Source organism: Nuphar pumila, chromosome 13 (genome assembly GCF_984573655.1).
Source record: "Nuphar pumila chromosome 13, dmNupPumi1.hap1.1, whole genome shotgun sequence".
NCBI lineage: Eukaryota > Viridiplantae > Streptophyta > Magnoliopsida > Nymphaeales > Nymphaeaceae > Nuphar > Nuphar pumila.
In genome coordinates this window covers 20,786,529-20,810,768 of record NC_143261.1, presented here as the reverse complement: position 1 = coordinate 20,810,768, position 24,240 = coordinate 20,786,529, and the positions used below count along the sequence as shown (strand labels likewise).

General features: G+C 35.8%; 1 protein-coding gene across 1 annotated transcript; it reads left to right on the top strand.

The window, feature by feature from the left end:
- The first annotated feature begins 546 nt into the window (after nucleotides 1-546).
- Nucleotides 547-19,161, top strand: LOC149818037 (uncharacterized). Its single transcript, XM_089985313.1, has 3 exons — nucleotides 547-660; nucleotides 1,398-1,456; nucleotides 18,209-19,161. The coding sequence occupies exon 3, from the start codon at nucleotides 18,213-18,215 to the stop codon at nucleotides 18,936-18,938; it is 726 nt and encodes a 241-aa protein (XP_089841439.1). The 5' UTR covers nucleotides 547-660; nucleotides 1,398-1,456; nucleotides 18,209-18,212; the 3' UTR covers nucleotides 18,939-19,161.
- The last annotated feature ends 5,079 nt before the right edge of the window (nucleotides 19,162-24,240 follow it).

Sequence of the window (24,240 nt, the reverse complement as noted above, 5' to 3'; positions counted from 1 at the left end):
GTGACCAAAACAAATATGCCTTAAGTGCTTATTACCTACAAGTTAAAATTTCTTAAATGACATGTCTCACTCTTGTTTTTTTTCTTTTTTTTTTGTGGCAAAAGTTGTTTGGCCTACTTTTATAGGCCCATATTTTTGGTTTTCCACTTTGTAACCATGATAAGTAAACATAAAATTAATTAACATTTTCTTCCTCAAATGCAAGTGAGGTAAAAGGTACTTATTTGCTTTAAGCATTTTTAGCAGTATCTCTTAATTGAAAAATAAATATAGGGCATTTTTTATGCAGCGCCTCTGACAGCCACTCATCTCAACATTTGTCAGAGACAACACCCATCCCGATAATTGCCAAGATGAGTGGCTGTCAGTGCCGCTGAATATAATGTGAAAACAAATGAATATAACTTGCTTTTAGAGTACATATGGAATATTTATAAGTTTTAATCTTTATTATTTCGGTATAATAAAAATATTTGACGCGAATTTGCAAAATCTCGGTAATTCGTTAATATCTGTAACAAAAGTTTTTTTTATCAAAGAGACGTTCCTTCTGATGTGCTGCCCCTGTCGTTCTGTCATCTCACTTAACCCTAACATTTCCGCCGGCGACGCTCTCAGGCACTGCCCGTCCCCCTCTTTCACCGCCGCCGACTACATCTGGTAGACTCTCTCTCTCTCTCTCTCTCTCTCTCTCTCTCTCTCTGTGGCCGGAAGGGGCGGAGGAGCGGCCGTCGACCCCGACTTTTTTCAGCCGGCGACTGTGCTCTCTCTCACTCGCTCTGGCCGGAAAACCCCTCTTTTCCAGCTCTCTCTCTGGTTGGAAAAGGGGGGTAGAGCCTCCTTTTGGTGGGCGGTCACTGTGCTCTCTCTCTCCCTCTCTCTCTCGCTGCAAAAGGGGGTCGATGGCGGGCCCTTTTTCCGGCCGTGATCCTCCGGAGAGATCACATACGGGTTGGGGTCATTACCCAATCGTACACATGTTAAATTGAAATGGAATAATTCTTCTGGGTGTTCCGGGCGATCTGAGTGGGTGCCAATATTGGAGTTCCTGAACATCTGTAGAAACCCATATGGAACTTGGACATCTGGAACAGATTTGGGAAGGACTCGCTCAGTTCGGTCAAAAACGTGAAATTGTGTGAAGTTGGTGATCGTTCAATTCAGCAAGGGCTCGCTTTTCGGCTGGATATGGCTGGAGCTAGCCACGCTTCGGCAATGGCTGAGATTTGGGGAAAGGGGGTTTCCGGTCAACATATTTCCGGGGGATTCCGTTGTTGTTATGCACTTTCTTGATCCAATAAAATGCAGCTAACTGCCTTCTTGATATAATTCTATAAGCTTTATGCATTTATTATCTAATGCTAGGATGAATGAGGAAAAGTTTGTTCTCTTCACAGGTTGTGATTCCTTACTTTTGCGTTTGGTCATTTTCTGGCACTTGTTGCTTCGAAGAAAGGTACACGCTCGAAACAAGAAGCCCAAAGTCTGCCGATTCAAACTCTTTGTTGTGAGATGATGTGTGTTTTATTATTGCCGCTTAAACCAATATATTGTAGATCTCATGTTGACATATTCAAACATATTTTATTGTTGAATCTTATGTGATGATCACATATGTTAATGCCATGAGTATCTGCTTTCCTGCTTTCAATTAGGGCTTGTACATTTTTTTTTGAACTTAATTAGGGCTTGTACATTGCTATAAGATATATATTTTTTAATTTTATTATTAGCTTGACAGAATGAATTCATGAAGTATAGTGATTGAATGCCCACATTTGCATTCTCTACTACATCTTATCTAAAAGGGATTTCTCAACATGAGAAAACACTAAGATATAATCACGAGCTTGGGATTGCTGCCTATTACCGCAGACAGACCTATTTCCTGCATCACATTTTTATAGAAATTTGAATAAAAAAAGTATGTTTCTTAACAACAACTAAAGAATCCTCAAAAAGTTACTTAGTTGTTTGATTTATCACTTATCTTGTGTACATTCGTATTAACTCAGTTTGTTGCATGTTTGTGTTGGTTTGAAAAGGAAAAAGAAATTATGACTCATAATGAACCTATTAAACAATACCAGATTCCCCCTAGGAGCTTGAGATATACAAGATCCTTATCATTTTGATGCTAGATACATTTACATAAAAAAACTTATGTTACATAGATTAAAAACCATGTTAACTGCTTGTCATACAAATACTAAAACTAGGTTTCCAGGGTTTTCAGAGAAAGGGTTTTGCTCTATGCTTTCTCATTACAGGGTTTCAAAATGCTAGTTTTTTTTCCATGTTTCATCCAAGTGCCCCCTAAGGCATGGATTTTGAAATGCCAAAAAAAAGTGTCAAACTAATAATGAGATATGTGAGACCATAAAAAGCTAGGATCTTTTTATGTAATTCTTTGTTTGATATTTTAACATCATGAGGATATAATTTCACTGCAAATTTAATAAAATTAACCACAAGAAATATGCTTAATCAAACCAAGGAAAACCCAATGCAAAGAATATAGGGAAGATTTGAACCAGTGTTGTTAAAAACACGCCTCAAGGCGCAAAAAGCGCGCCTCGCCTCAAGGCGAGGGCCTTTGTGCCTTGAGGCGCAGTTAAAAAGCGTAAACCCATGTAGGTGTACGCCTCTTGCGCCTTGAGGCGAGGCGCGCCTCAGCGTGAGGCGCACACACCTTATTTTGTTGGTCAAATGAGGGTCAAATCCCTCATTTGACCAACAATAACATCTCACCCCCGACCCTAATAAGGGTCGGGAGCCCTAATTTCCCTAATCTCCTTTCTCGCAGCCCCTCTCTCCCTCTCGTCTCTCGCAGCCCCTCTCTCTCTCTCTCTCTCGTCTCTCACACTCTCTCGCTTCCCCGCCTCCTCCTTCTTGCCGGAAGTAGCCGCGACGCCGGCAACCCTTGCCAGACACCAGGTAACCCCGACCCCCTTCATTCATCCTTGGCTGTTACTACAACCTTTCTTTTGGATAGTGCTGATCAACAGCATAGACAAAAAAAGAACAAGCTTAAATGTTTAAAAGTTGGAAATGTAGTGTGAATGATTACTGATGCAAAAACACTGATTTGGTCCTCTTGATGCTTGCAACTATGTATGGACCAAGCGATTCACGTGCATGGATAGACTGAGTATTTGAGCCAGCTGCGCGGATGGTTTTTCAACCCAAAAATTGTTATGTCCAATTGCCATTCACGTGTAGATTTTTCGGTTGGCTTACTGAGATATTTCAGTGATTTAACTGCCAAGCCAAATTCCAGATATTGAGGTTTTGCTACGAGCAGTATCACGGTGCTGTAGGCCATTAAACAGAAAAAGAAACTATTGAGTTACTCTTTAAGAAAGTGCACTGCAGCCATACATGCGTCCGAAAAAGATTGTTTCCAACCTCTTTCAATTGTGCATAACCTTTTTTATGAAATGGAGATTTTGGAGTTTGATTCAGGTGGAAGTGAATCCATGATCAATCTGGACCATGTTTTCATATAAAAAAATAAAAACAAAGATATAAAAAGATGCTTGATAACAACGTAATCAAGGCCATTGTCCAGTTTCTTCAACCATACAGATAAATAAGTTTGTTTTTGGCAATATAGTGGATCTAGTAAGAACCCTTATAATAGGCATACTTCTGATTTGATGTTTGCTTAAATATTGCTAAAATGCAAGTCCAGTGTTAATTACAAACTCTATACTTCTGATTTTATTTTGTGTTGGTTATTGCTTCATCAATAAAGCATTTCTTATTTATTTATAATTTTAAATAATTTTTATAGTTTTTTTAAGTTAATTTTTTTTGAGGCTTACGCTTTGCGCCTCGAGGCTTACGCCTCGCCTCAGATTTTGGTGGAGCGCCTCGCTACGCCTCAACGCTTTTCACAACACTGATTTGAACAGTTAATCAATTAAAAATTGAAATGTATAGAACTTAGAAGTGTTAGTGTTTCGTTCCGATGCCAAGTGTGGGAGAAGAATATGGTTGGGTTGTAGGAGTGTCCAGGTAACATCTTTATCCCTACCTGTAACAGCTAAGAGCCCAATTGCTTTTTCTCTCGGACATAGCATGCAAAAACCATAGCTTGTTTGCCTCCTAAGAACTTGACCAACTTCTCAATGATAATTTTTCTTTTTAAGTGTTTGTAGGGCTAGAATGAATGTGATTGATTAAATTGTCTAATTAACTTCATTTATTCATGCCATATGCTTCAGCTTTTATGCCAGTTTATGTGGTTTTGGTAATCAGATATGCATGCAACAAGTTGTTGATTAATATATAATCAATTTTATTATCCACTTTGAATGGTCATGATTTGAATACCTAGAGACTCGAGACTTGGCCATGGTTAACTTGGGACAAGGCCGAGTCAATTATTCTACCGGATTATGTTGACCTTTATTGTGTGTATGTGTTTCTTATGTATGTTCACCCTTTTGTCCTTATAGAGAAATGGGAATTGTATATGTAATTATATAGGTTTTAACAAATCAGAATTGTACAGTATATATATACAGCTGAATGGACATATGGCTTTACTGAGTCAAGTAAGTCTTAGCCGAGTCTTGATAATTTGGTCAATCCATTGGTGGGCTGGGTTAGGTGCCGATTTGGATTGACTTGCCAGATTTTTAAACAGTGAGTTCAGTTGTAGATTCTAAACAGAGAAACTTAGCATTGAGAAGTCTGTTTAGAGTTGGGGAGAGATATGTGCTCTGGCTATCATTGGGTTGACTTAGGTTTTTAAACAGTTAGATTTTTTTGTAAGCTCTAAACAGACAAACTTAGTGTTGAGAGCTCTCTTTAGAGCTGGGGAGAGAGATAGAACACAAAGACAAACTCTTTCATTTTAGAGCAAGTTGTAATGAAGGAATGACCCCACACACCTCACAAGAGGCACAAACACAAGCCATAAATAGAGCACAAGCACAAAAGCCACTAAGGGCTAATAAGAGGGGACACTCAAACGATTAAAAATAAAATAATTTATGGATAATAAATGCACATAAAATGCATTATAAACAAGGGACAAGAAGTCCCCTATTTATACACAACACAAGGAGTAGAGGAAACCACATATAGCGCCATTGGGGAGCTCCCAACGGCTATAATGGTCAAAGACCCTTTTTCCCTTAATAAAAATAAAAATTACATATGCCCTAAAATACATTATAAAATAAAAGATAAATAAATAAATAAATATAACTATATATATACAACCAATACATATTTTAACACTCCCCTCAAACTCACGATATCACAACTGAGAGTTTGCCAAGGAAAAAGTGAAAACGAGGAGAGGAAAGGGCCTTAGTGAAGAAGTGCCAATTGATACTCAAATATCACATATGACAACATGATGGCCTTCTTCAAAATTCTTCTATAACATAGTGACAGTCCATTTTTATGTGCTTGGTTCTTTTATGGAAAGTATGATTACGACTGCACTTTTGTTATCACATCATAATCTTGAGGGTCCTGTTATGTGAACTCCCGAGTTTTCTAGTAGTTGCTTCTTTAATGAAATATGCGAAAATACAAAACAATAGCCTCCAAGGGATTACAAGAGCATAAACACAAAGTGCACATGCATAAGTCCTCTAAGGGACAATACAAAGAGCCAACATAGGCAATAAAAACAGCCACTATGGGCAATACAATGCACTAAGGAACAAGAGCAAGAACAACAATAAAAATTAATAACATTGTATTCATAATACACTCACAAAAGGAGTTGGAATGCTTTAGAAGAGCATTAACATACAAGAGGGGGATTATCCCCTTTATATAGACAAAGAGGAGCTCAAGAGCCCTTGGGACCACCCCCAATGGCTCTACGAGCTAAGGACTTTAATGCCCTTAGCTCAAACCAAAAAGACAAAAAAAAGAAAAAAAGAAAGGACTAAAGTGCCCCTAATGGGCACAACCTATTATATGTGAAAAGACAAAAAATACCCCTAATGGGTATTTACTTATATATATATATATACATACATCTTAACACCCCCCTCAAACACTAGAGAGGATTCAAGTCTTTGAGTGTCTTCATTTGAAAATCTCCATATTTATGATGCATCAGGAAGATATGCAAATACAAGTCTTTTATTGTTTTCATTGGTGATCGTCATCAAATACCTTCATTGGCTATCTTCATCTTCATGATATGATGCATCAAAGATATTACTTTCTCAACCCATCTCATCTTTAAGAACACGCAGAGAGGACAAAAAACAAAAAAATTAACTACATAAGGGAAAATACTAACCAAACAAATATATATATATATATATATATATATATATATATATATATATATATATTTTGAACAACATTAACACTCAAGTAGATTTTTCAAACAAAGTAGTAATAATTTTAAGATTTTAGAAACATTAGTAACAATTCAAACAAGGTAACAATTCAAGCAAGGTACAATTCAAGCAAAATCAATTTTTAAGAATTTCTTGTTTAGGCAATTATAACCACAAAAACAACATATTTTTCATAAATTCTGAACATTGTAGAATTTTGATTACTAAAATTAAAAAACAAGTATATATTAGAAACTCAAGAGAGTGTCTTGAAGGCTACAATGAGGTACAAATCAAAGTAGTCCCTTAGGGTATGTTTGATGGCTTGTCCAGGATTGGACGAAATGAACAAAATAGACGTAACAGAACATTGGTTGTGTTCGTTCTGTAACAATTGTTCCAAGTCCAACGTTTTTTTGGACCGTACTCAGATGCTATGTTCCAAATGTCCGTTCTTTGATGACAATGTGAGGGCAACTTGGACACTCATGGATAATGGGTCGAATTACTTTGTTTTGGATCGTATGACCCAATCCGTCCACCATTTTACATGTTTTAACAAGTTTATTATGTTTTTTTGCCCTGATATGGATCCAATTATGAAATTATGTCTAAAATCATGAATTTTTGCCCTGAATATGAATTTGGAATTGGATTTTTGCCCAAAATATGAATTTTTGCCACAAATATAGATCTCAAATTGGATTTTTGCCCCGAATATGGATCTCAAATTGGATTTTTGCCCCCAAAACTTAGGTTTTCTGCCTTCTTCCTCTTTTGGGTCATGATCTGAGAGAGAACGACCCGGATTCGAGCGAGACCCCGCCCGAGTCGGTCAACACGGAGACGTCGTTGTAGAAGAACTAAAACAATATATATATATATATATATATATATATATATATATATATATATTAACAAGAGATAATGTCAGTTGGGTTTGGATATTGGATACAAATCCACATTTGATCCAAATTCAATACCCAGATCCAGCATGAATAGAAAATCGTGTTTCCTAGTTTGTGTAGTCTCTTTATTATTGTTATTTCATAGTTTGTTTAGTTTCCTTATTGTTAATGTTCTAACGTTAGCCATGTGAGTGCTTCAAAAGAACCAATTTTGAATGTACTTGGGCTGTGGAAGTAGCATGAATCTAATTTACACGGACTCGTCTAAAAGGTTGATGCACCTGCGTCGACACGCCCCAACACGGGTGTGGTTTCGGACACGGGGCAGACACGGTCAACTAAGTGCCAGACTCGGCTAATGCACCGGGGCCGAGTCCATCCACATTTTGGACTCGGTCAACTTTGACCGAGTCTATTTTTGTCCATTTATGATAAGTTTTGTTGTTATCACACTCACAAGCTTCTTTATGTGTTATATTTTGGTAAGTTTGTGTTGTTACTTCAATAGAATTACTTTTTTATTTTTGCTTTAAAATTTACAATCTTATTATTGTTATATATATATATAGCCGTGTCTCCGTGTCCAAAATTTTTGAAATTGATCCGCACCCGCACCCGTACCCATGTGACATAGGCATGAATATATATATATATATATATATATATATATATATATATATATATATATATATATATATATATATATATATATGTAAAAGCTTGTGCATCCATTACAAATGATTCCACCTCTTTGAAGCACTAAAACCAACTGTACTTAATCAATTAGAGACCCTTTGATCACAATAGGCCACACTTGGCCAATTTACAATACAATTACGAACTCAAAAACAAATTATCGAACACTTTACAAACATAGTAACAAATAGAAAATATAGGACACATACTTATTCTGAACCCGACTTTGGCACAACAAAAGTACAGGAATCTCTTGGCACAAATTTGTACACACTGAGTCTGTACTAAAGAAATCACACTAACCAAAAATCAGCCAAAATGCACAATCCAATCCTTATCTGCACACACGCAAAGTATGCCAAAAAACCTTACTTCATCTGAAGAATTTGTTACGGCATGTTAATATGAAGTCATGAACAAAAAGGAAACCCAACCACATTTCTTGCTGATGTATTTTGACAAATAATAGAAATAGAAGTCATTATACCATTTCCAACCGAATAGAGAAAAATTAGAGTTTTTTTTCAATTTGTCATTTACAAAAGTTTGAGATATTAAACCATTTGGTGGAACTAGAATATTTCTTTGAGAAAGGTTTTCTTCCTTTTTTCTTCTTCTTTTCTTTGCTAGGAATAGATGATTTGAACACAAGATCTATCAGCTAAGAAAGAAACACCCTAACAATCAGCTAGCACATTTGACCAGAGAGAGAGAGAGAGACTTACATCGGATATGAGGGTGCGGACAGACTCTAAAATTATTTGCAAACCCAAGGTTGCCATGATAAAAGCAAAGAGGAGGATAACCCTGCCAATCATTAAAACAATGATAATCATAATATTAGTGAGAAGATTCTTAGTTCATCAATGGATGAAGCTTTCCCATTTTCAGGTAGTATCATAACCATTTTCTTCCCTCTCAGAAAAACACAGGTAGATTTTGATGTCAGTTTTTGAAGGTAATGTATTTTAGTTAAAACCACAGAATGATGAACTCTCCAGGATTGCACAGTTCTGAAAAGCTACGTCTTACATCACTAAGAAAAAAAAAATTACAAGCTCATGATGCATTGTCTAGCTCAAAAAAGCAACATAAATAGACATAAGAAGCTCGTAAACAAGTCAGTTACCTGAAAAGCAAGCAATTTGTCTCCTTTCCAATGCTTAATACTCTTCCTTACAAGAGCAAACTAAGATGAAAAAAAACATTTAACTGTTTAATATCAATCAAATACAATAGATATTAGTTGGTTTACTAAAATAGGCTGGAGCTTAGCTCATGAATTTGTTATCCTGACCTTAAACATGTGTTTTATGAGAGAAGGCTGAACAGATCAAGCCTATAACCATTAGGGATCTATGGCTTGAGAAATCCTTGATTCCATTCATTGTCAATCATCTCGGCTTATGGGTCATTTCTACCCTTATTGATGAAAGATCCAGCATAGATTGTGTATCCATAATCCACCAGCTAACACGAATCAGTATGTACATCATTTGTCATTGATCAGTATTGCCTAGGTTCATGGCACTCAACTATAAGAGTTTCTTGACTGAATCTTTTCCACAGCTATCTTTGTCATTGGGGATTAAGTCTGATGTTAACATCATCATTCACAAATTGAATCTTAATCTAGCATATCAGGGTTTTAAATATGCTTAAAACTTCATGTATAAGAGGTTTATTTTAGAAGTATTTGACCAAAGGGGACATCCCAAATTCTGCCAATCAAATCCTTCTTAACTTGTTTTTTTCTAAAAATATAAATAAGTGAAACAGGTTTTCATATAACACTTGATCAAAGCAAGACCTGATCACATGCTAAAACACTAGAAAAAACCCATAAACGCCGAGGCCAATAGTGAGTTGAATTTGATTATTTTTAAATTGCTTTATTTCTTGATATTACTCTCCCCACATTCATTATCTCAATAAGGGTCTAAGCCTAGCTTTGCTTAACATTATCAAGAAATTATCATGATCACCCACACAGCAGAGGCTTAATGTTTCTTTTTTATTAGAGGTATATCAAAAAAAAAGAAAAAGCATCCAGGAAAATCACTTATTCAAGCAATCTTTCCACTATCAATACCCAAACATAGATAATCTGAATATTAAGTTTTGAACCATTTATTTACAAAACAACCAGTTAACCAAATCTTCAAGAAAAATTTTCTATCCAAGCAAACAGTTTCTTCGAGTCACTTTTTGAGCATATGAAGTCTACACAATAATCCTGAAATGCAGTCTACAAACAAATAAATCATTGGCTAGACAAAACAAAAGGAAAAGATGATTTTCTTCCTCTTTTAAAAATGAATTTCTCCAACTAATATTCAAAGAATTCAGTTTCTATGAAACCACTATAGTAACGACATGTGAAACAGACTAAATCAAACAGGAAAAAAAACTAAAACTTCCAAGATAAAAGTCTCAGATCAAAACCTGTTCCTTCAGCAAAGACATCTCTATAAAAACTCTCAGGACACACCCTTCCTGTGTTCTAACTTCTAAGTGAGCCCCCAAAGCAACGTTCTCCCTGAACATCATCATAAACAATTTCAATAATCAAATTCGTTAACTAACCTTTCCTTTTGTCTTATCTTGTTGACAACAAAAGGCACAAAATTAAAATGCTAGAGATGGAAGGTATCAGTGTTACCTTCTCACTTGTCGTGAGAATCGTCATTGATATACTTGAAACTCACAGTCTCTAGTCTGTTGGCCAAAGATTATTTTTTCAGATGGTGGCTAACCTTGAACATCATAACCCTCTGCAATAGGATGTAGAACAAGCACACCCATGCTGCGACACTCTCCCTAAACTGCAGAGTAAACAATTCCATCGTTCAAATCCCTTAAAATTAACGGACAATAACCTTCCCTTTGTCCATCTCATCTCATTAACAGCAAAAGAAATAGACAACCAAAATTTTTATTGGAAAAACATAAATGAAAACCTAAAAGAGGAATTGATTCTCATTGATCTAGACAATCGGCATCGACGTGCGAAACACGTATCATCTGGGCCGATTTTTAGCCAAAGATTAGTTCTCACTTCTCAATATACTAGAAGAATCACGACCCTCTCGGAACAAAATGTCCCCCCTCCAGAATCAATGAGGTCGATGCTATAGATTCCCTTGACAAGAACCAGCCAAAAGACAGGGAGCGACCAGAGCCCAGGTCGTCGGCAACAAAGCAGACGAAGGCAACAATCTTCGCCAACCGCGTCCCTTCGGATGCCGAAAATCATGGCTGAGTTGCTGTGGATCGCCCTCCGGCGGTGTCTCCGACGTCACCGACTGCGAAGGGTGCTCTGCCACCGACTATGCCGTATGCATCCACCATTTTCAGGAAACCCTAGTTTTCTAGGGTTTTCTTGCTTTCCCACCTTCTCTCATTCTCTGCCTAATTTTAATGGACGAGAGAGCCATTGGGTTGGTGGAGAGTGGCTGCCTATGGGCTCGAGAGAGAGAGAGAGAGAGAGAGAGAGAGAGAGAGAGAGAGAGAGAGAGAGAGAGAGAGAGAGAGAGAGAGAGAGATGTGCGTGCGCCCGTCGATGCTTTTTTTTCATCCCCTCCGTTCCTGTTCATTTTGTAACAGGGGGTGAGGTGGATCGAAAATTACACACTATAATGGATGCGCAAAACGTCGTCCGCTGCATCCAATGTTTGTTAAAATTTGTGTTCTCGACATCTTTTTCGTCCTGTGCAACACACGAGACAAGCCATCAAACATACCCTTATGGACCATGAACATTCTCATAACGAAGACATACAATTCACTAAGAGTCATGACCAAAAAATATAAAATGTTCTCATTAATAAAATGCTCAGAAAAGCACATTTTAGACATAAAATATCGATAAGACGGAAACATTTTTGCAATAATGTCTCAATTGCTTTGGTAAACATTTCAAATAAGATTCCACTCATTGTTTATACTAAACAAAACATGACAACATGTATATCAAATGTAAGCACTCAATAGTCGAGGAATTAATTAAATTCATGCACAACACGCAAGACAACCAACATGGAAAAAATCTAAATATCCTCAACGCACACACATATATATTCAACATGCAATTAAAGCATATTCAATGCACATATCAATGCATAAAATATTTCAATGAATAAACATTTCCCATACAAGGGCAACAAGTAGTAAAAGTTTAAAAATTTTATGGAAAGATTTTTAAAATCTCAAAAGGAATGATATTTGTAAATCTAAACTCTAGTTTGCTCACCACAAGCAATTGCCTCTTTGATCTCTAACTCAACATCCTCAAAATTCAAGTGTATCAGCGCATAAGACAAGAGATAAAACACAATGCCTCTTATGGGCTTTACAAACACACAAAAAGTGAACAAACAAGGACCACTTATGGGTCAAATACCAGCTACAATCACAAGAGGTGCACATCCCTCACCTCACAAATTATTGTAAAACTGCAAACAACATCAGTTACAATGGGTGCACATAACTCACCACAACCATGGTTATAAAACTGATAAACAAAATTCTCTTATCCAAAAAAAGGTCACTTAAATAAGAGGGGAGAGTGGAGAAAGCAAGATAGGCAAATATACTGTAATGAAGACAAACTGATGTCAATGATCAAAAAGATTTGAAAACAATATTCAAAGCAATAAATTTTGCAATAATATGTGATTTAATCCATAAGACCATAAAATGGTCACAAACAAATAGCAATAGAACCATCACTAACAAAAATTGATACTAGCATCCATTAAATAATAAAGGCCAAATAAACAATTGAGTGATACACCTCACTCATATAACCAAAGGTCGATCAACTGTATTTAGAGCCAAGACAAGTGTCAATACGACATCCATAAACTTGACAATTTATATTGACAAGAATATAGAGGTGCACACATAACTCACCTCAACAACTAACTTTGGCTTTATAACATCGAGGTGCACAAGAAACAAATGAGTGATACAATACACTCATAGAACTAGAGGTCAATCAATTGTCAGTCAAAGTCAAAACAATTGACAATCTATACTGAGAAGAATGCAGAGGTGCACATATAATTCACCTTAACAACTAACTCTGGCTCCTCAACACAGAAGTGCAACCAACTCACTTCGATAAGGCCAAAAAAAAAGAATGGATATATCGAAAGAAGAGTGATTCCTTGAAAAACACATTCCAAGGAACAAGAACTGATTTGACAAAAATTTCAAATAAAGTGAAACCCTCAAATAAGTTTTAGAAAAGAGCATGCAATAAATGCAATGTATGGCAAGATAAAATGGCCACCAATGAGATATTTTAATATGAATATCCATCAAGAGATACAAAATGGACAAGGACAAAAGTAAACCACAAAGGTTACACTTACAAAAGATCCAAGGAGTCTTCAATCACGAACCAAAATGTCTACCAATATCAAGTGGACAAGCACAAAAAAACGTTCTCTAAGGAACAACACACTCACAAGACCCACCAAGGGATACACACAAGATGCCTCACAATTTTAAAAATAATATTTCATTGAATATCACAAGTATGCAAAAAGCACGACACTTAAGACTCATGTAAGGCAACATGATGTAGAAAAACATATAAGATAACATTCATCAAAGAGCCATGAGTCTAAGAATTATCATAATCACAAGGCACAACCATTCAATTGCATTAAAACTATCTCCTAAATGGGCACAATCGCAAGGGCCAACAAGAGAACACACAATAACATAAATATTTTTAATAATTTTAAAAAACATGCTTAAACGGCATTCATAAACCTCATAGAGGAGTTCAACATAAATTCTACAAGAATGAGTGCATAATTCTCATAAAAGAACTTCTTTTTCACGAAGAGATCATGCTCAATTCCTTATGCATGAATATACAAACTCATTCTCATTCATCAATGTGTGTGTAAGACAATCACAAGTGCACAAGGATCATATATCAATATGAAAAATTAATTATTCAAATTTCAACATAACAAGATATATCTGATCACTAAGACCCTAACCACATATAATCTTTTATGCTACATAAAGTATTCTATGTTTTACATACGAATACATCAAAAGCAAAAACTATAAAATTATACTTGTAAATGACACATAAAACCATTTAAAATAAATATATCAAATTATTTTAAAATATTTAAAAAACCAAGTCCAATCTAATAATAAAAACACAATAAATTTGAAGTCATGCATAAGGACATGTTTTGACATTTATAACCATGAAGTGCTCAAATAAAGCGTATAAGTGCCAAAAAGACATGCTCAAGAATACTAGATCATATATGTACGCATTAACTAAAGAGAGTTCAAAAGTCTAAGATTTAAACTATATCTCATAAAAGCATACACATATATAAATATCATTTCACAAAACCAAATAAATACTTTAAAAATAAATCCAACAATAAATTTGAAAAACATTTAAAAAAATTTAGTTTTAACAAAAATAACAAATAATTTTTCAAAGATAAGATAAATGAGTGATTTCTCATGCATAATGCATGAGATAGACAACTCAAGTAAAAATAAAGATTTAAGATACATACCGGGTCAAGATCTTCCTTGAATCCAAGCCATACATCGATCATGATTTCTTCACGAAGCATGAACTCGAACCAAAGAATCCCAAGTCCAAAAAAGGCAAAAACACCAAGAACAAATTTCTTAGCTTTGATACCATGTAATGAAATATGCGGAAATACAGAACAATAGCCTCCAAGGGCTTACAAGAACATAAACACAAAGTGCACATGCATAAGTCCTCTAAGGGACAATACAAAGAGCCAACATAGCCACTATGAGCAAAACAATGCACTAAGGCACAAAAGCAAAAACAACATAAAAATTAATCACATTGTATTCATAATACACTCACAAAAGGAATTGGAATGCTTTAGAAGGGCATAAACATACAAGAGCGATCTGCCTTTATATAGACAAAGAGGAGCTCAAGAGCCCTTGGGACCACCCCCAACAGCTTTATGAGCTAAGGACTTTAATGCCCTTAGCTCAAACCAAAAAGAAAAAAAGAAAAAGAAAGAAAGAAAAAGAAAGGACTAAAGTGCCCATAATGGGCACAACCTTGTGAAAAGACAAAAATACACCTAATGAGTAATGAGTATTTACCTATTACAATGATAAATAAATATATATATACATACATCTTAACAGCCGACAAGAAGTCCCCTATTTATACACAACACAAGGAGTAGGGGGACCACATATAGCCGTTGGGAGGCCCCAATGACTATAATGGTCAAAGACCATTTTTCCCTTAATAAAAATAAAAATTACCTATGCCCTAAAATACATTCTAAAATAAAAGATATATATTTATTTATTTATATATACATACATTAAAAATATGAATTTACATACACATACATATGTGTATATATATAACTATATTAGTAATGATATGGTGCTCCCAGAGCACCTACTCCTTGATTACAGCCGTTGTATCTTTACAGATCCCACAGTGATAATGAGAGTTAAATATTGCATGTCTTCCATTATTGTTGCTGGAAACTAAAGCAAATGAGAGGGTAAGTGGTTTCCAAAGCTGAACATTAAATGAGATTGATTTTTGGGCAAGTCTCTTTTTCTCTTTCCTCTCATGCATTCATGAAGGATGTGCTCTTTTGGTAAATCTCTCTTTCTTCTCATGCATACATGTATGAAGGGCCATGTATGAAACTACCATGGATAAAAACAAGTGGTCTCCATGGATGGTGCTCTATCATGCATGCTATGTATGTGTTGGGAAAACCCATGCATACCTCATATTATCTTTCTGAAGGACCTCTATGACAATGGCATGTGTAAATACCTATGTAAGCATGTCATGCATATGTCATGGATGAACTGACATTATGTACATGTTGACAAAAACAGGTCAGATTCCATGGACAATGCTGTATTATGCATGCTATGTACAGGTTGACAAAACCTATGCTGGCTCCGTTTTATCTTTCTAAAAGACCTATGAAAATGTCATGCTTACATACTTGTGTGAGTGTACCACGCATCCATGTCAATCATTCACACATTAATGCATGGAGAGAGAGAGAGAGAGAGAGAGAGAGAGAGAGACCAAAATCCAAGAGCTCATTTAATTTTCAATGTTGGAAACGGTCCACAACCTCTCTCAATTTGCCTTTTAGAGAGAGAGAGAGAGAGAGAGAGAGAGAGAGAGAGAGACCAAAATCCAAGAGCTCATTTAATTTTCAATGTTGGAAACGGTCCACAACCTCTCTCAATTTGCCTTTTAGTTTCCAGCAAAATAAATGAAGACACACAATATTTAACTTTATTTATAACCGTTGGATCTTTACAAATCCAATGGTTGTAATCAAGGAGTAGGTACTCCAAGAGCACCCTATCATTACTAATAACTATATATATTATATACAACAAATACATATTTTAACAGTAATTATGTGTTTTGGTAAGGTGTAGACTAGCTATTTAAGTGCCAACAGCTAGTGTATTAAGCATAGTGACAAACGTTCTTATCGGCAATTTCTCGTTTTCAATAACTCATGAGAAATTGGAAAAAAATCATAAATCACACGTTTTTTTTGGCAAAATCTCGGCAATAAAAAAAATATAAAATATAAAATTTATTTTTTATAAGAAAATATTAATAAAAATTATTTAAAAATAAAAATACACGATTTTTTCGCGATAAATAGCCGTTTAAAACATAACTATCGCATTTAAATCGCGGTATTTATGTTTTTTCATAAATCTTGCGATATTTTGAAAATCTCGCGAGAAATTGCTGTTTTAAACTTTCAGGCAATTTCTCCCGATATTATCGCGAGATTTTCATAAATCTCGCGATATTTGTCACTATGGTATTAAGTATAAACCTTGGCAGTGGTATAGAGTCTATAGACTATAGACCAATCTTTCTAAATGAGAGGCTGGCATTTTAATTCTTAAGAAAATGTATTTAAGTTGGTGACTTTTTTTTAATGGTGCTTTTAAGGTCTATGAACAAAAAAAATTCTCATAAGATTGATACACTCCCTGAATGTTTTCGTCGAATAGGCAACATTTGAAGCTTTAAGATAGCCTACTCTAGTGCACAGATGCACAGATCAATTTGTTCTAGAACCTATATGCATCCTTGATGCATTGTCATTCTACTTGAAAAGGGTTTTCAAGTTTGTGAATGTTTTATACTTTTTTGTGTTTATTGTCCATGTCCTAGAAACCAAATGAAAAGAGACTTGTGGACACCATTGCGTGTATCTTGGAGATTGTGCAGTGGTGGACCAAGAAAATAACATTTGGAGCTTAATCTTTCAATCTAGTTCCTTGACAAGGCCATCTTCATGTTGAACATCTTCCTTATGAGAGCTATTACTGTTATAATACAGAACCATCCTTGAAAAAAACAACAATGGCAGGTGTTTTATAGAGTTTGAATGGGTGGTGGAAAATGGGGTATAGGGTGTGGGTTGGTGTGACGAGGGGAGGGGCATGATGATAATTCCTTGTTTACCTGTCTGCATATGATGAGGGTTAGTGGAAGGACTATGTTGAAAATAATGGTTCAAAAGCTAGGGAGCAATATGGAAATAGCAAGGGGGCTAATGTGGAAAAAACCCTTGATTAGAAAATGAACTTTAGATAATGCAGAGATTTTGAGGAAAAATTTAATAGTTTTTATGTTACTTTCATTTTTTTTCCTTGAACTTTCTAAAGCAAGTCATGAGTCGATTATGAATCTTCATTGTAAGTGAAATTAATAAATACTGTTGCAATGCTACTTCATCAAGTTGTGAGGTCAAACACATTCTAAGCCTGCACTTCTTTACCTCCCCCCGCCATTGAATGAATACAGATTGAATCATAGAATAAATTGCTGAGAACTTATGTAGAAGTGATATATTTTTTGAGTTACAGTGTTTTGTTATTTATGGTGACAAGCTATAGAGTCGGCAAAAGCTTGATCCAATTGTACTAGATTTTCTTGGTTGGGCCTAATTTTTCTCTTTACTTTTGATTATACGTGGCAGTCCTTCTAGCATTTATTTTTGCCCCTATTGTAGCATCTCCATTTTTACTTTAATACTTTGAGTTTGCTTGCTTATAAAAATTGCTCAGAATCCTCAGATTATTAACTTGCGCTTTTACCATATCAAATATGCCTTTTGGTTAGTTTTGAACTTTTTGTTATGTTATTCAGCTTTGTTATTGTAATGTCATGCATACTTACTTTCAATGTTGTTGATCTATAAACAACTAAAGTGCCATGTTTGGAGCTGGGGGTTTTTCAAATGGGTACGAGGTCGGTTCAAAGAGGCCAAGGGTGATGGAAGCTAACCCATATTATGGAATGGGTAGTGGATATTATGTTCAACCTTTTCCTGTGGTACGCCTGAGAGGCCTTCCATTCGACTGCAGTGATATAGATGTGTTCAAGTTCTTTGCTGGTTTGGATATTGTTGATGTTCTTCTGGTCAATAAAAATGGCCGTTTTTCTGGTGAGGCGTTTGTTGTGTTTGCTGGATCAATGCAGACAGAATTTGCTCTACAGAGGGATAGACAAAATATGGGCCGCAGGTACATTGAAGTTTTCAGGTGCAATAAGCAAGATTATTACAATGCAATTGCTGATGAGGTGAATTCTGATGGGATCGGCGACTATCGTAGCCCTCCTCGATACTTGAAAAGATCCATTGACAAAGAACAGATGGAGCATACTGAAATTCTGAAGCTTCGTGGCCTACCGTTCTCAGTCACAAAATCAGAGATTGTAGATTTCTTCGAGGAATTTGATCTGACCGAGGCTAATGTACATATTGCTCTTAGGTATGATGGTAAAGCAACTGGCGAAGCATTTGTGGAATTTGCATCTGCTTCAGATTCAAAGAAAGCCATGGACAAAGACAAGATGATGATAGGATCAAGATACGTGGAACTGTTCCCGTCTACACCAGAAGAACTAAGCGGGGCTGCATCTAGATCAAGGAGCTGATGTGGAGTTGTCCGTGACCCTTGTCATTGTTGGGGAGTAGCTCGGTTGATCTTTGCCAGTATTCTTAGATCTGTAGAACCAGTCATGTTTTGGGTAAGCAGGTTTCTTTTCTTGTTATATGTCATGGCTGATTAGGTATAAACTTTAACAGTTCAGTCATTATGATATTAGCACTTCAATCTCTTTTAATCTTCTAGTCTTCCAATCAAAGATTGATTCTAAACCTGCTCTCTCTCTCTCTCTCACACACACACACACACACACACATTTTGGCATCTACCACTGGTGGTTATACAGTGCCATGTTGAAGTTCATATATGGATTCTCTTGGGGCTTTTGTGAGTAAATTCAAACAAAATACAAAACCATATTTTGAGCCAGTGGTTAGTTTGAAAAGATGTCTTGACCCAATAGCAAGTTTTAACATAAGTCCGCACTATGAATGTTGCCGCATGTAAATTGCTTCAATCCAAGCATACGTCGTGCAGGCAGGTGCTTTATAAACCGAAGTGCCCATTATGAATGGATAGGTTCAGAGTTGTGGCCTACCAGTAGCTATTGGCTGAGTTGCACTGGTGTGCGGGGCCGGTTACCAATTCGGCTAGGTTAGAGTTAGACTCATCCCCGTTGCCTAATAAAAACTCTTGTACTCGATGAACACCTGTTTTGCTAGGATTGATAAACCTGTTTGGAAGATCGAAGAAAAGCTTGCGTAAGGAAAATGAATGATGAATCTCTCTCTCTCTCTCTCTCTCTCTCCAATCCTCGTAGTTTTGTTTGGTTTCTCAACATCATCAAGACCATGAGGGAGGAGATTTTCATCACTGAACATTTACAGTGAAGGTGCACATCAAGCATAAGGTGATGGATGAGTCTAGTGTAGAGAGAGAAAAGGAGAGCGCGATCTTATTCTGAAGTGTAAAATCGTTATTGATTATAATTGAGGATAAAAATGCACTAAAGAAAAGATTATCTAACGGAAAGTTACTCCAAGTGCTATTTTGATTAACAATTAAAAGTAAAAAGAGGTATGTTTTTGCATGTAGCGACCGTTGGGCATGAATCTGAATTACTAGAAACCAGGAAATTTGGGAAAAATGAGATTGGGGGAGATCTCTTCCACTGCCCACACCATATGAATTCGATAACTGGACCACCCCTTACCAAAAGGGCAGATTTGATACCTGTTTCCTCGCTTGTTTCCTCTAGCTAAGGCATGTTTGCTTGCATCTCATTTGATTCTAGATCATTTGATTCCAAATCACAGGGTGGACTTGGAATTACATGAGAATGAGTAAAATGGCTTGAAATGTGATTCGAATCTCATTGCCCCACTTGCTCACGTTTGTTTGCATGTGGGGAAATGAGTAAATAATAATCACTCTTCCCATTGTGAGAGATTCTCATTTGGGCCCAAGCAAACGTGCCCGTAATCATTCTGTGAAAGACTTTATAAAAATCCAAAGTTTCTCATAAGGAATCAGAGACTTTCCAACAGAAAAGCAATAAATATGAGGCTCTTGACATATTGTGCACTCCTTAGAACAGGTTCATTGTCAATAACGATTAAAGAGTTAAATCATATGGGTTTGGCACAGAACTGCGAGATACTTCTCAAGACTTAAGGAAGCAGAGTTTTGTCCAACACATGATGTGATCGGGATTTCTGCACAGAATGGTAAGGTAGCAATGCAAGGAAATATCTAAAGAAGCTGAAATAAAAGAACTCAAATTGGACAACACTCTTTTATTGCAGCACAAGCTGGTGTGGTCCGCACAACATGAGAAGCATGGCCACAGCCTAGATACCAACCCAGGTGGATGTGAATGGTTTTAGGGTTTCCTAATTCAGCATTTGGGCAAGAACCTGTTAAAATGTATCTCGTATGTATATATATATATATATATATATATATATATATATATATATATATATATATATATATATATATATATATATATATATATATATATATATATATATATATATATATATATATATATATATATATATATATATATATATTCCTTTTGTAAATACCCACTAGCGGTAAAATGGTCATTAATTTTCCTCTTTCACCCATATTTGAAATATGCATTTCCTTTTTCTTTTTCTTTTCTTTTATTTTTTATTTTTTATTTTTTGTACTTTAAGGTTGGAGGGGTCCACCATATATGCGTTGGAGTGACTCCAATGACTATATGGAGCCCCTCCTTGGGTCTCTTTTTGCCTATAAATAATGGGATATTCCTCCTTGTAAAACTATCCTTTTTGTAAGAGGTTCTCTCGTTTCATCAATAAAGCGATTCATTATTTTTTCATGCCTTTGTGCATGTATGCTCCAATGTAAGTGCTCATTTTGCCTTTGTGCACATATTGATTCATTGTGAATCTAGTGCCTTTGTGCACATAGCTCTAGTGTTGAGGATATTTTTACATGGTATCAAAGCTTGGTCTCTTGAAGTAGAGCTCGGGTATTGCACTATCTTGGTGGCAGTCTCGAAGAACGTGTCCATGTCTTCTTCTCAATCTTTTGGTATGAAAAATTCTTCCAAATCATTTCAAGAAAGGCACAATACATCAAGTAAGCTCAAAGAAGACCCATTGTTGTAAGACTATATTTCTTGAAAACTCTTTTTTTCTCATAAAGGCTTTTTCATGGGTAAAAAGGATTTTTATTTTTTCCTTCGATTCAAACTCAATAGGTTCAACTACCATGTTTGGGCTGGCAATATGGAAGCCCATATCAAGGGAAAAGGCCTTTGAATTTATGTCAAAGGCACTATTCCCAAGCTCAAACAAAAAATCACCATTATTGAAAAAGGTGAAATATGATTGGGAGAGGAACAAAAATTTGCATATGTTTTTTATTGATTTGGAGAAGGCATACGATAAAGTACCTAGGGATGTTTTCTGGTAGACAATGATGAAGAAATGTTTTTCTCTCAAGTACATTAGTATAATTAAAGATATGTATGAAGGAGTAGTAACCAATGTCTGCACTTGTGGAGGGGTGACAACCAATTTTTTTATAGCGGTTGGGTTACATCAAGGATCTGCATTAAGTCCTTTCCTATTTGCTATAGTGATGGATGAGCTTACGAGATCAATTCAAGAAAATGTATCGTAGTGTATGTTGTTTGCTAATGATATTGTTTTGATTGATGAGTCTAGAGCTGGGGTTAATGCTAAATTAGAATTATGGAGAGAGACATTGGAAGCAAGAGGATTTAAGTTGAGTAAGAGTAAGATAAAATATATAGAATGTCGGTTTAGTAAGCAACAAAGTAGTGATGGGAGTGTAGTGAAGCTTGGTGAGCAAGAAATACCGGTAGATGACTGTTTCAAATATTTGAGATTTATCATTCAAAAGTATGGAGAAATTGATGGAGATGTAAATCATAGGATAAAGGTTGGGTGGATGAAATGGAAATGTGCAACTGGAGTGTTGTGCGATCGTAGAATGCCATTGCGGTTGAAGGAAAAGTTTTATAGGACAATAATTAGGCCCACTTTACTATATGGTATGGAATGTTGGGCTGCCAAGAGACATCATATTCAAAAAATGAGTGTAGCTGAGATGCGTATGCTTAGCTGGATGTGTGGAAATACAATAAAAGATAAGATTCGAAAAGAGGAGATACATAAGAAGGTAGCCATTGCATCCATTGAAAATAAGATGCGAGAGAATCGTTTACAGTGGTTTGGACATATTCGGCGAAGGCCTAATGATTTTCCAGTTAGAAGGATGGAGAAATGGGAAAATATATTAGTTAAAAGAGGTCAGGGTAGGCCTAAGAAGACTTGGATGGAGATGATTGAAAAGAATATGAATGTTTTGAACCTCACCGAGGACATGGCATTGGATAGAAATGATTGGAGGAGAAGGATTCATGTGGAAGACCCAGAATGATTTTCTTTTTTGGTTCATATCGCCGACCCCAATTGTTTTGGGATGAAGGCGTAGTTGTTGTTGTTTGTTGTTGTATTGAGAAAGGTGAAATTAAGGTTCTTGATGGAGAAGAAAGAGAGAAAGCTTTTAAAGAATATAATAAGATGCATGAAGAATGAGAGATGAAAAATTACAAAATTCTCTCATGAATATTCTCTTCGGTTGAGACTAGGATCAATGCGAATATCTTGAAGTTCAAAAAAGCATCTCAAGTATGAGAATAACTTGAGAGTGTACACCTCAAAAGATTTGTCTCATAAATATTATCTTCAAAATAGGGCTTTGACCCTTCAACAAGGTGAATTATCTATTAGAAAATATTTTACCGAATTATCTTTTATTTGGAATGAGTTTGCAATGCTTGAACCAAAGTGGAGCGGAGAAGCCATTGAGCTTCGACACAAACAATTGAAAGATGATTGATTCTTTAACTTCTTGAATGGGCTTAGACCTGAATTCGAACAAATAAGATTCGCTCTTCTATCTTTATTTACTTCTTCACTACTTGAAGAGGTTCTTGCCAAGTTAAGTGGAGAAGAAACTCGTATGAGAATGAGTAAAACCATTTCAAGTGTTCTTGCTACTTCTTTAAACAAAGATGAAGATGAAGGAGCCTATGCCATTTCTAGACCGGGGAACAACTTGAAAACATACAAACCTTCACATTTTAAAAAACAAAATCAAGGAGCAAGAGAAAATGATGGTCAAAATGGAAAGTACCAAGGAAGATATTATAGCAAAATTATGTCACTTTTGTAAAGAATCGGGACACATTAAACCAGTGTGTCCAAAATGGAAGAAGATGGTAGCCGTTGTCCACAACATTTCAACCGCACAAAGATGAGAGTCCATCTACTTTTACTAATAGAGCTTTGCCCCTAAGCCAAATTATGGAAGCTCTTCAACCACTTCTAAAGGGATCTATTTTTGGGGCCGCCATGTCAACCTTCTCTCCTCCTGGTAAGACTTCTTGGCTTTTAGATTCGGGTGTCTCCTTTCATATGACTCTAAATATTTTTTTGGTTTCCGAATATACAAAAAATTCATCCCCTTCTTTTGTTTCAACTGCGGATGAAGCTACTCTTGAAATCAAAGGGATTGAAAATTTTAAAAAACAAGGCTTTTATATTCTCAAAATTAGATTTATACCAAAATTGAATTTAAATTTACTTTCGGTCTCTCAACTCTTGGACCATGGATGTGATATTAAAATTTTCATCTAATAAATGTTGGATACAAGATTGTCGGTCCGGGAAGTTGATTGAAAAAGACGCTAGGAAGAGAGAATTATACTATGTGGAATTTCTTCAAATTTCAAAGAATTACTTTTGTAATGTTGCCCAATATAA